The following is a 13,196-nucleotide window of genomic DNA, read 5'->3' as shown; positions in this document are numbered from 1 at the left end:
TAAGTAACAGTGTATTAAAATGTTTTGCAACTGTGAAAGTAATTTAAAAGTAAATTACATGGATATTTATATAAGATAATCATATTAAAATATAAATTTAGTACTGTATATGAGTATTTGCATTGTTGTACTTTTATATAAATAAAAAAAAATTAAAATTAAAACAATTGGGTACAATATGATAAGTAGAAATTGGGCAGTTTTGTTTTACAAATTAATTGTATGGCTTTTGACTAATCTTATGCAGTTATGAGCAAAATCTAATTATAGATATACTATGCCACTAAAATTACTTTAATGATCTACTTAGGCATTAATTAAATATATTAAAAATATATTTGAGCACAAATAAAAATTATTCAAATGAAAATGGAGATTATTGTAATGCTATATAAAAATTAAATTAAAATAACAATATCCATTCACTAGGAAATAATATACAAGAGATTTGTTTGTATTATTGTTAAGAAGTAGCCATTTTTTTGATCATAGAAAGTTTTGTATTTGTTGAAAGATAGAGTATAATACGCTGAGAATTCAAGTTGAATTCAAGTTATTTGTAATTTTTAATATTAATTATTTTTAGTTATTAAAATTGACTTTTTAAACTCAATATAAAACAATAAAATGATACATTGATTATACTTATAACAACTGAGTATAAATAAATAAAATGTAATTTAGCAAAGGTTTTTAAAGAATTACAGAAGTCACTTCAAATCAAACAATAACAATTGTTTTTAAAATAATATTTACAACATGCGTATGGTAACAAAATGGATTATTGACATAGTTATTTTCAGGACATAATTTATTGATACCACATATCGTATTGAAATTATAACAATTGTATTTTAAATGACCTACTAATTTTAAATATAATATTAGCAATTACTTCAATATTTTCGATTTTTACAGATAGGTAGTTAGAAAGAAAATAGTGGCGCCAAACCCATTCATTGGATATTTGTCCTATCAATTTGTTTTTTAAGTTCTTAACTATTCTTCTCAAAGAAAACATTTTTAATTTTTTTGGTATTAGTTTTAATGAGTGTGTGGATTTTTGATATTTTGTTCTACATTTATTTTTCCACTTTGACACCACTTGAGATGGGTTACAATTATTTAGGCAATGGGATAATTATGATTTTGTCCTAAATCCTAAGTATAAATTATGTAATTGTTTTTCACTTAGAGATGATAAAATTAAACTATAGGCAAACAGTAAAGTTAAGAAAAATTAAATTAAATTAAAAGTATAAAATAGGGGATACAATTACATATTTTAAAGTAAAAAATAAACAGTTACAGCATTAGAATTTAAGTAAAGTAATAATAATATAAAGAAGTTGACTTCTATGTTATATTCTAATAAATATAAAATAATATGTCACTTGGATTGAGATAAATGGTTACGCTTTATCACAGATGACGGAACGATCAGTTGATAATTTTTAAGTAATGACTAGTGGCTCGTCATCTGAAAAGCCTTGAACTGCTGGCTCATCATCTGAAAAATTAATATGCTCAATAGTACAATCAACTCAACCTATAAAATTATATGTACATAATATGATATTTTTACTATTCAATTGTATACCTTTAAATACTCCTAATCCTACGAAAGCATGAACAAATAATCAAATTCAATTAAAAATGTATAAATTTAAATTATATTCACATCATTAAAAAGAGGCTGAAAAGTATGAAAATATAAATCAAATTAAATTACTAACCAAGACTATCAACTCCAGTAAAAGTAGCTGATCCCGACCGTGTATCATATCGACTATTGGCAAATTGCACAAAGCTATTTTGTAGGTTCCGATGTCTAACAACGAAATATGTTAGACCTGCAGATAATCCTATAACTAATAAAACCAAAATCATAGACATCCAACCGGTATTGACACCAACAACGACCACTTCTGAAGATAGACTATCAACTGTAAGAACAGTAATAATAATAGTATTAATATAATAAAATTATTATTTATAAATGCAGATTTTGTTTTTAATATCATACTAACCATTTTGAGGTATAAATGAGAACACTTCGGACATTTTAGATACATAACCTTCATTTGTTGCCAGTTGAACAGCCACTGACAATTGGTTACTTGTTGGCGGATCAATGATAATAAATGGACTATCTTCAGCTTGATAGGTCTTGGCAGTTGTGACATTCAATTCACTGCCCTCAGACATATGTACCAAATAATGCACAGCCCTAGAAGATTATGTAAGTTTATATTAATTAATGATTAAAATAATGTTTATTTATGTACTCACGGTGCCTTAAGTAGAAATGATATGTTAGGTTTATGCCAATATATTTCATAATGACCATCAGGCATACTGAACACCTTAACCTGATGTGGAGAAGGCAATTCTGGTGCCCGATAATTAATTAATGATGATGGGACAGCATTTGGTGTCATGGTTGATATACGAATAAAGTAATTGCCACCGTAATGAACGGAAAAATGCAATGTAGCTTCGGTATCGGACACATTTGGAACAATGAATTCAAAATTTTTATTTTTATTGGATTCCAAAATACTTACCTTGAAGAAAATAATTGTATATTATAATTTACATCAAAATTAACATTGCAAAAATAATTTAAAAGGTTTTTACTTTGTAAGACTGCTGAACTGGGTGACAAGATGCTTTCCAGCTTATAAGAATCATTGGTTGGTTTGAGTGTTCTAGCTGTTCAATTTGTATGTCTTTAGGTGGTACAGTTGGATCAAATGGTGTTATAATAGTAAAGGGTCTCTTAGATAATGGTCCAATACCATTGGGACCAATGACACCAACATCAATCATAAGTGATGTGCAAGATTCAATGTTGATGAGAATGGCTATAGTTGCTGAAGTATTATACTTTGGCCCTAAACATTTTTTTATGTATATTAATATTTAAATTGATGAGCTTCTAGATTATAGCATACCACTAAGAAGGTCATTAGCATTGGTGCCCCAATAAACTCCATAGAGCCACTTAGTCTTTCCATACTGTTTAGGTGCATTCCATTGTACTCTAATTGTTGACTCTTTTTTATCTTTTATATTGACCAAAGAGCCGGTTATATTTGTTACAGATGGTAATGGTTGACCTAAATAAATAATAAATTAAAAATATTAAACACAATTCACACAATACACAAGTAGATTTAATATTATTACCATCAGTTTTTGTTACAATTGTATATTTCATACCAATGTATCGCTTATTGTATGGTATTACATTTATTGTGTATGTTACACCAGGTGATAGTTTAGTAACTGAAAAAGAATATGATAAAATCAACAAAATATTATATTATGTTTTAATAAAATTAAATTGTACTAACCTGTAAACTTTAATGCATTATTATTGTTTGATATGTTAAATGACTGAATAGAATTGGGATATGGGCCTTCTTTAATTGGTGCCGAAGAAACAATAGTAAAACCATCAGCGTGTTCAACACTTTCCCAAGATACAGTGATGCTATTTTCTGTTCTTGTAGTAACATTTAATTTTAGATTGACATCCACTAAAGAATCCTCATCGAAATGGAACCTTTTAACTGCAGAATGTTCAGATTCATACTCTGATAGCTTGGCTGTAACCTAGACACAATATTCAAGTTAATAATACAAAAAAGGACACCATAACCACATGTGTTATCTCTGTCTTACAAACATACAACATACCAGATTTTGGTTTAGCAGAATTAATGTTATATTGATAGCTTTAATATAAATTAATTGAATTATTATTAAACTTAATTTAAAGAACTTAGAATCTATCTTTATACTTGGTTTTTTATATTTTATACACATAACTCGCTAAAAAATTTAATACCCTAATACCATGACAAATGAATGAACAAACACAGGTAATGTTCTTACCTTAAATTGTATAATAACAAATAAGTCTATTTAATTATTTTAATTGAATACTAAGAGGACACTATCCAGACAAATGAAACCATGTAATGGTCAACATAATGTGCTGCTGCTGTACATTTGATATTTCGTATATTTTTTATTTGGATGTTGAGTCATTGTAACAATTACATTAAGAGAAACAGCAGCAATCAAATTTCACAATTAAATAAAAACTTCTTTATACGAGGATTCATTTTTTATAGCAATTTCTTCTTTCTGTTATGATATCTAATATATATATATAATGTAATGTGTCCCATGAAGAAGTGACCGACCAGCGTCATATGATAATATACCTTAGGTTTTAAAAAAAAATCTTTAAAGGGGGAGGGGGGAGTCTAACTTTTTAATTTTTTTTTTTGTTATGTATTTTTTTTTTTTGCTATTTTATTTTATCAACTAACATCAAACCAGAAATGTACAAATTATGTAGGGTAAAAAAATTAAAATAAAAACTGTAGTAATTACAGCATTATTCGGAGTTACAAGCAATTTCCTTTCAAAAATGAAAATTTTTGTCAACTTTTTTAAATTTAATGAAATAATTTGTATATTTCTGGTTTGATTGAGTATATTATAGTTAAGTTAATAGCACACTTAAAAATCTTTAAAAAAAAAAATGACGGTAAAAAGTTTTGAAGATGCATCAGCAAATGTGTGGTAGGTTTCGATTTTGCTTAAAAGTTGATTGCCCAACTAAAAAAATTAAAAAATTAGACCTCCTTAAAGGGGCTTTTTTTATAACTTAGAGCATGCTATTATATTTCGCCGACTGATCACTTCTTCATTGGGGACACATTGTATGCATATAAACATTTTTTTTTTTAGCAACAAAAGATTGTTGTGGTCACTTACCACGTTAATATATTGGATATTAATTTTTTATGCCAGTTTTCTAAGTTATATTATACTAATTAAATTAGATTTTTAGTTTAATTTTTTGATTTACTGAAAACTAAAAAAAAAAATGTCAATAAATGAAACTTACCCAAAAACTATATTCAATATTTAAACGATATAATGATGATCGGACAGGGTATGATTGTGTAACATTATTATAATCAGCTTCGACAGACAAAACCATAGCTGGGTGAGGTGGCTCAACATAAACATTGTAAGACGAAATGCGACCAGCTGGATTTTCTGGTCTAGTCCAAGTTACCAAAACTTCTTCAGCATTTACTTGTTTAACTATTACATTCAGAGGAGCACTTGGAACTATAAAATCAAAATAAAAAATATATTTTTAAGTATCACTTATGTATATCTTAAATTTAACATACCGCCTTCAGCTGTTGATGCTAGTATGAAAAAAGCAGGTGGATAGATGGTATTAGGTACTTTTTTTTGACGGACAAAAACAGTCATATTATATGCAGTGTATGGTTTGAGTGATGTAAACTTATAATTAGTCGTCGATACCCATGTCTTATTAACACATGTTTCTGGCATTCGGGATTCACTGATAGACGGTAAATATTCCAAACTCAAATTTTTTGGTGCCGCCCAATATAAAGACAGAGAATTTGAAGTTGTTTCGTGTTCATCAATAAACATTAAAGACACCTATAAGAAAAATTAAAAATTGTTAATAACTTACAATACCTGAAAATAAAATAAACCTAACAAAAACATTTTTTAAGTGTTATCACAGTGTTATCATAGAATATAGTGGAAAATAACCTTAAATGCATATTATGTAGAAATGAAATGTACAGAAAATAAAAAATAAAGAAAGATTAGCACAGTTTTATAAGAAAACCTCCCCCCAAGCAATCAAATGAATTTTATTATTAAATTAAAAAACACAGACTTCCAATAAAACTGAAACAAACATTTTATGATTTCATTATAATCCAACCGAATCTCAACAAAAATAAAATTACAGAAATTTACTTTGAAAATCAGACTTCTAAGACTACAGAAAACTGGTGTCAAGCACTGCTCGAAATTCACTCAGCTTGGTGTAGAATAGTGGTAAATATTACTTATGTAAATATTTAAAGTACCTTATCATCACATAACATTGCAGATTTTGTAATATATTAAGGAGACTATTATGAAAATAGAAAAATAATTATTATTCTAAGTATTAACTGTAATCTAAATATAAAATTTTTTTTCTGCATGTGTTCAGAAAAACATATATGTATAACATATATAAAAAAGAAAATGTAAAACAAATTGTGACAAAATATAATACAACTTGAAATAAGTAATTATTGGTACTCACTTGTATACTTAAAGTATTGTTTATTGTATCACAATACTCTTCATCAGTACCATCATAACAATCTTTATGTTTATTACATCGTCTTGATGCTGGTATACATCTGCTGCCATCACATGGGAATAGACCCATTCCACAGCTTGGTGTTCCAGGAGCTACACGATGAGTAATTTTTTTTTAATTAATATATTTTTATTATTGATAGCATTATTAATTTTTACTTTGGTTATTATTGGTACAAAACATTTCATCACTAGCATCTGGACATTGTGGGGTGCCATCACAAACTTTTTCAATACTAATGCATGACCCAGATATACGACATTTAAATTCTCTACTATTATTTTTGCAGCGACCCACAAAGTTGTTGTTTTTACAGTTAGTTTCATCTTCACCCTGATCGCAATCAAAAATTTCATCACATACCCATGAGTCTTCAATGCATAAACCTATGTCAAAAATAATCATTTATATATTAAACAAATATTTTATTAGTATAATAGTATTTTAAATGTGAAAAAAAGCAAACCATTATTGCATTGGAAGTAATGTTGAGGACACATATTCTTAGGGGTGACTATTGAGGTATTTGTTTTAGGACTAGTGGGAGTTAAAGTTCCACATTGCTCTTCATCTGAACCATCTTCACAATCCATTACATTATCACATTTCCACCAATAAGGAATGCATTTTCCATTGCTACAACGGAATAACCATTCACTACATGTACCCTAGACAATTAGAAATAAAATGACAATAACTTAGTAACATAAACAGAAGATATTTGGTTAAAATATTGTTACTAACATTAGTAATAAATGGTAAAGATGGAGTAGTTGGTTCAACAGGATAAGGTCTAGTCGTAGACGAACAATTAACCTCATCACTTTTAAGTCCATCATTACAGTCATCATCTCCATCACATTTCCAAGATGCAAATATACATTTCTTGTTGGCACACTTTAATTAAATAGTTGGTTGAAATGTTAAAAATTAAAATAAATGTATGAAATATAATACTTGTAATAAATACAAACCTCAAATTGCCAAGATTCGCAATTGTCAATTCCACAATTAATTTCATCTTTACCTTCGGGGCAATCTTTTTCACCATCACATTGCCATTTGGCTGGAATGCAAGTATTGGCAGTACCAGGACAATGAAAACTACTTGCTACAAGAGAAGAAATTACATTTAGTATGTTACTTTTGGTATTGGTTAGTTATAATTAGTCAGTATTTGTATGCATTTATTTTTTTAATAATTTATGAGAGTATCCAGTTTGATGGGAATAGCAAAAAAGTTAAATATTCTGGAGTTTTTCATTTTCTAAACACCTAATTTATTATCATCTATATTAGTGGTTTCCCATGACTCACGCGCGTATAAATCTAAGGGCCACCCAATAAGAACTTTGTAACAGTGTTATCTTTGGTTTATAGATCTATACATTCAGGTAAATGTTGGAAAGATTTTATTAGTCCGGTAATGTTATTTTTTATATTTAAATTATTTTGTTGTATTATTTATTGATTATTTGATTGTTTGTTTAACTAAAGAAATTAAGTAAAAATTTACTATATTTTTTTTTTATCTGATAAGAAACTTAAAAACTTGTTGTTAGACTGCATTTAACTAATTTTAAGCTTTTTTAGTATATATTATATAATAAATCCAGAATTTATTATAATTTATAGATATAATATATAATATATAATCTTATATATCTTATATATATTTTATACTAACGTGGACAAGTTGTCGAAGAATTGTTGGAAATATTTACACAGTCAACTTCATCTGAACCATCATGACAATCGTCTTCTAAATCACAATGCCAGTGCATTGAAATGCATCGGCCATTTTTACAACGAAACTGTCCGACTGAACAATTTGAATACTCTGAAAAATTGTAATATAATGAAGTTTTATAGTTGTAGGCTCTAGTCTTTAAATTAAATTAAAAATGTTTATTATCACTAACAGTGTTACAAAAGTTGTACTTGAAAGACCGTATTGTGACTAGTAGCCAAATTAAATAATTAATTTGACCTAATTAGTTTAAAAAGAAGAATAAAAAATGAACTATTTTAATTACGATATAAAAAATATAATATTTACTGCAATTTATTTCATCTGAACTATCCTCGCAATCAGGATCAAAATCACAGGTCCAATATGATGGAATGCACTTTCCATTATCACATTGGAATGAATTTGGACCACATGAAACTTTGGTACACTTGACCTAGATATTATTTAAATTTGTATTAATAGCTATAACACATATATATATTTTACCGAAAAAAACCAGAATTAATCAAATTTACTACCTATACCTTACCTAAATATAGGTACTTTTTTAACTTGTGATCTACCTATTTTCTGTATTATATTTTATCATAATAATTATTATATTAGTATTAATAAAATAATTTTAGTTACCTACTTGAATTATTATTAAACAAAATTAAAATAATTAAAAAGGAACATAATTTTAAATTAAGTATAAAGAAAAATCTTACTTCATCTGAATTATCTCCACAATCATTATCCCCATCACATTGCCAATATTTAGGCACACAGTTACCATTAGCACATTGAAAATAATCAACTGAACAAGTTTGGCCAGCTATTAAAGAAAATATAATTGTTTATTATTATATTATAAAACTTCGCAAATAAATCAGTAGTCATCTTTCTAGTTGCCAATACAAGTAAGTGTTTTTCATAAGTTTTTCTAATTTAATTTTACTGCAGTATTATTAACCTATCTATTGAGTAACCTTCTAACAGTGGCGTATATAAAAATAATTTTTGGGGTGGGCTACAATAGATAGCAACTACCAAGTGGATCTAGCACCTAGAGGCTGCTATAAATTTAAGAGTTTCTATAAAGGATTTTTACCAAAATCATCTTATTCATATGCTACAGGTGGTTGTTATTATTTATTTTGTTTGCTACTCATCAGACTGTTGTTGATATGGCTGTATGTTATTAAGAGGTAGGGTAATGTTATTGACGTAAAAATAAATATTGCACAAAGTAAAAACTAATTCATCAACCTATAAATAGCATTTATAGTTACTGGAAAACCATTATTATTATTGCCAGCCTGTCAGAATATTGATAGTGGAAAGGCAAAATGTCGTAAACGACATTTTCTGAATATTTTCAATTGTTCAGGAGCAAAAAACGAAATCACTAAAAATTTGGTCATATTGTTTATAAATCAAGTAAAAAACAATGAAATTGTAATAATAAAATGTAAATACAAAAATATTAATTCAAAATTAAATCTATAAAAATAATTAATTTACCTGATGGACAAGTTCCATTTGCAAACGGTTCCTTAAGACCAGGACAAAGACAACTATTATCAGATTTACTCATATTATCTGGACATTGACATGAAAACATTTGATTTGGTAAACCAAAACAAAAATGAGAGCATTTGTTATTATTTGAGCATTCGTTAGTATCAATTTGTGACATATGAGAATATACCTAAAACATATTTAAATAAATAAAAAATAATAATATAACATTTAGACATATATTATATATGAATAATATATTACTACACAATCATACTTTTAAATCCATTAATCCTGGTAAATGTGTAGAAACTGTTTGTATTTTAGCACCATGATCTTTATCTGACATAAATATAGAATTTTGTTTCCAATCATCCCAATAGATCCAGTCTTTAAGAACAGCTACAGCAAATGGATGGGAAACTTTTTCCTGAAATCAAAGATACATTAATGAAAATGAATGTATTCATATGTTAATTAATAAAATTAATTTTATTACTTACATCATTTTTTATAACTTTTTTAATGTTATTTCCATGTAAATCACAAGAAGCAATATAATCATGGCGTGCATCCACCCAATATAATCGTTCAGCTATATAATCTACAGTTAGTCCATTAGGCCATTCAATAGAATCATTACTAATTAATGTCTTCACATCAGATCCATCTAAATTAGCTCTTGCTACTTTGGCTTCACCAACAGCCCAATCGGTCCAAAACAAATAACTGAAAACAAATTTTATATAACATGTGTTAACATGAAATTAATAATCTACATACCCGAGTCTAGGGTGAACTGCTAACCCTCTAGGTTTTTTAAGATGGGTAGGACCTAGTATAGTCTTGCGCATGTGTCCAGGAATCTTAGTATTAGTGCGTATAACCTCTATCTTAGCCAACGCACCATCAACAAAATAAAGATGTTTGGATATCCAATCATATGCCATTCCCTCAACACTACTAAGACCAGAATTCACCAAAATTTCCGGACCTTGTTGGCCGTCAGATAAACATTGTCGCTAAAAAATAATAACAATTTTAAATATGAGTAACAAGAAAAAAATGTAGTAATAAAATAAATATTTAATTATTTATTATACCCCAATAGTGTCAGTAATAATATCAGCCCAAAAAATACAATTATTTTTCACATCAAACTCTATAGCAATGACATTTTCAAGTCTTTTTACAGGTAATACAACATATGGTAAATTACCACTCAACCTGAGAATACGCTCTTTTTGAGCAACCAAAATAAATTCTGACTTTTCCCTAAAAAAATTTAATTAGTACTTTAAAATGAGTTATTTTAAATATGTATACAGACAAACATACTCAAATGGACATGGAACTTCTTGAGGTATGAATTCTAATGAACGTCCACCTTTACACATATCTCCAGGTATTAAACGATAACCTTTTGTACGATTATACATTAAACCAGGTTTACAAGACGACGGAATTAGATAAGGGTCAAAGCTACTTGTTTTATTCCTAATACATTGTTTAGAATTTGAAAACCATGTAAATCCATGATCACTAAAAAATAATAGAAATATTTCAATCACAATGATAGTTATAATTCATATTTTGTACAAAAATATTTTATTTATAAACTGTAAGAAGTAAAATACTCTTATGACTTAAAAAAAAATTCAGTTTACCATGTATAATCTTCAATATCACAATCACATGTCTTGGTCTGAATTGGTCGATCATAATTCATTCCATTGTAACAATTTGCTTTAGGGGCTCTTCTTTGAAATATTTGTGTCTGACCAAGAACACAAGATGTTTTTAAATGATCTTTTGAAGTAGTAGGAGACCAAAATTTGTAATCCTTTTTGGTACAGTTATAAGCTGTAAAAAATAATTTGGTTTTAATAAACAAATAGTCATTGGGCAGCAGCTATCTGTACAGCTGGACAGCTTTAAAGTATTTAATTTATGTTTTATAATTTTACATTAGTAGAATAATTATAATATTTATTGATTAAAATAAATTACTATATGTAACTCTCTATTACTTTTTAGTTTTTATTTAATAATACTCTTAAAATACTTACAAAACGCGTTCTTTAGATCAATTTTAACTATTAACCATTCATGTTTCTCCATAACTGAGCCAAACATAGTAAAAACGGTAGTATTTTCCCCAGGTTCAGTCATTAGTTCATAAACTTTTATTTTACTGTTGGTGAAATTTTTCTCAAGCCATGTTTCTCCTTCATCAGTTGAATAAAGAATTTGACTAGTTTCTTCTTTTTCACCTTTGTAGTATCGGACAGCAATCAAAATGCCTCCGTGATCACCAATGTTATAAAAATGCATTTCTTTTAATACTTGTCGCCATGTGAGTCCAGCATCTCTACTGACAAAAACTCCAGGATTGCCTTTTAATGATTTACCAACTACTCCAGTAGCCATAATAATTCCAGGAGCAGACTTTGATGATAAAATGAATGTATGAGTTCTAGTAACAGGATACACATGAGCAAACATTTGAGTAAGATGTAAAGAACAGTTATCCGACTACAGTAAAAGAAAAAAAATGTTAATTCAAAGTTAAGAAACATTATAGTATGTTGTGTGGCAAGGGCGAGAAGTGAGCAATTTCAGGTTCAAGTGACATGTGCAGCACGAGCAGCAGGCAAGGGTTGCATTTTTCCCAACATTGAAATTGCCTTCCCCCACGAGCCACACATACTATTTTTTGTCACGCCTCTGCATTCATTGATCATGGCAACTACACTATGCAGGGATCTATGCCACAACTTGACTATTTTAAGAAAACAAGTTCATGAAAGAAAAATATCATGCAGGGAGGTTATAATATGAATATAAGATATGACCTAAACTTTACGTTTTGTAACGACCGTAGTTTAGATTTCAGTATCTAGTTGTGCAGGGGATACGCCCAGCACTTTAGGGGATTTTTATTTTACCACACTAAATTTTTGGGGTTTTCCACGTTTCCGTCCGCCACTTTTTGGAATTCCCACTTTCCTGTCTGCTGGACGGGAAAAGGTCGCTTTTCAACGCTTCAATCGTCATTAAAAACTAAATTTTCGGTGCAGGCGTGACAAAAATATTATATGTCAAATATATGTAAATAACCTTTTCACAATGAGAAAAAGATCGCGTAACATTAAGCAATCTCCAATCAAAACCCCAATCAAAACTGATAAGAGTCACAATATGTTCTGGACCTATGTCCACACTTCCTGACTGCATTGAAGGAGAAACCTGTGAAACAATATAGATTCCTTGAAGTCCTTTAACTTTGTGTATATCTGCAAATGGTTCAGCCCACAAATCACTGAAACATAACATTAATAATTACTTCTTAGAGAAATAATCTCTTGAGTATTAAATATTAAAATAAACTATAAAGAGGATCGCAACACGCATATTTTTAGCTGTAGACCAATTGGTGATAAATTACACATACTTCGAAAAGTCCGATTTTAATTTGTTATACATTTATTTATTTATGTTGTATATCAACGGGTATATACCCTTTTACAAATTATATAAAGGAAACATATCATATAAAAACTAAAAACTAAATAAGTGTAGTAAAATCTAATAAAAACAGATAAAATAATATAAAAATAACTCTGAATTAAAAGTAATAAAAATATAAAATTATAAATAATCTGAATTACGTGTAATTAGGTATGGAATTCGAAAGCTGATTTC

The 13,196-nt window shown here is 28.2% G+C and overlaps 1 protein-coding gene across 2 annotated transcripts in view; it reads right to left on the bottom strand.

Annotated features, from left to right (window-relative positions):
• Window positions 1–477: 477 nt before the first annotated feature.
• LOC100160168 (sortilin-related receptor) overlaps window positions 478–13,196 on the bottom strand; it is a 20,940-nt gene continuing 8,221 nt past the window's right edge. The window contains exons 6-33 of one of the 2 annotated variants that reach the window (XM_008188891.3): window positions 12,612–12,813; window positions 11,561–12,026; window positions 11,159–11,354; window positions 10,830–11,033; window positions 10,595–10,766; window positions 10,275–10,513; window positions 9,995–10,220; window positions 9,769–9,921; window positions 9,495–9,681; window positions 8,699–8,805; window positions 8,295–8,421; window positions 7,923–8,075; window positions 7,210–7,346; window positions 6,980–7,132; window positions 6,702–6,903; window positions 6,394–6,621; window positions 6,176–6,327; window positions 5,226–5,508; window positions 4,931–5,160; window positions 3,360–3,621; window positions 3,193–3,291; window positions 2,958–3,122; window positions 2,641–2,897; window positions 2,293–2,567; window positions 2,031–2,230; window positions 1,737–1,946; window positions 1,601–1,618; window positions 1,290–1,510 (exon numbers count right to left, since the gene is read on the bottom strand). In XM_008188891.3, the coding sequence (XP_008187113.1) occupies window positions 1,455–1,510; window positions 1,601–1,618; window positions 1,737–1,946; window positions 2,031–2,230; window positions 2,293–2,567; window positions 2,641–2,897; window positions 2,958–3,122; window positions 3,193–3,291; window positions 3,360–3,621; window positions 4,931–5,160; window positions 5,226–5,508; window positions 6,176–6,327; window positions 6,394–6,621; window positions 6,702–6,903; window positions 6,980–7,132; window positions 7,210–7,346; window positions 7,923–8,075; window positions 8,295–8,421; window positions 8,699–8,805; window positions 9,495–9,681; window positions 9,769–9,921; window positions 9,995–10,220; window positions 10,275–10,513; window positions 10,595–10,766; window positions 10,830–11,033; window positions 11,159–11,354; window positions 11,561–12,026; window positions 12,612–12,813 (5,359 nt within the window). In that variant the 3' untranslated portion in view covers window positions 1,290–1,454. Of the gene's footprint in view, window positions 1,511–1,600; window positions 1,619–1,736; window positions 1,947–2,030; window positions 2,231–2,292; window positions 2,568–2,640; window positions 2,898–2,957; window positions 3,123–3,192; window positions 3,292–3,359; window positions 3,622–4,930; window positions 5,161–5,225; window positions 5,509–6,175; window positions 6,328–6,393; window positions 6,622–6,701; window positions 6,904–6,979; window positions 7,133–7,209; window positions 7,347–7,922; window positions 8,076–8,294; window positions 8,422–8,698; window positions 8,806–9,494; window positions 9,682–9,768; window positions 9,922–9,994; window positions 10,221–10,274; window positions 10,514–10,594; window positions 10,767–10,829; window positions 11,034–11,158; window positions 11,355–11,560; window positions 12,027–12,611; window positions 12,814–13,196 lie in introns of both variants that reach the window. The other variant, XM_003247239.4, reaches the window with a different exon arrangement.

The sequence above is a fragment of the Acyrthosiphon pisum genome, chromosome A2 (assembly GCF_005508785.2).
Source record: "Acyrthosiphon pisum isolate AL4f chromosome A2, pea_aphid_22Mar2018_4r6ur, whole genome shotgun sequence".
NCBI classification, from domain to species: Eukaryota; Metazoa; Arthropoda; class Insecta; order Hemiptera; family Aphididae; genus Acyrthosiphon; species Acyrthosiphon pisum.
This window is presented reverse-complemented; position numbering and strand designations above follow the sequence as displayed.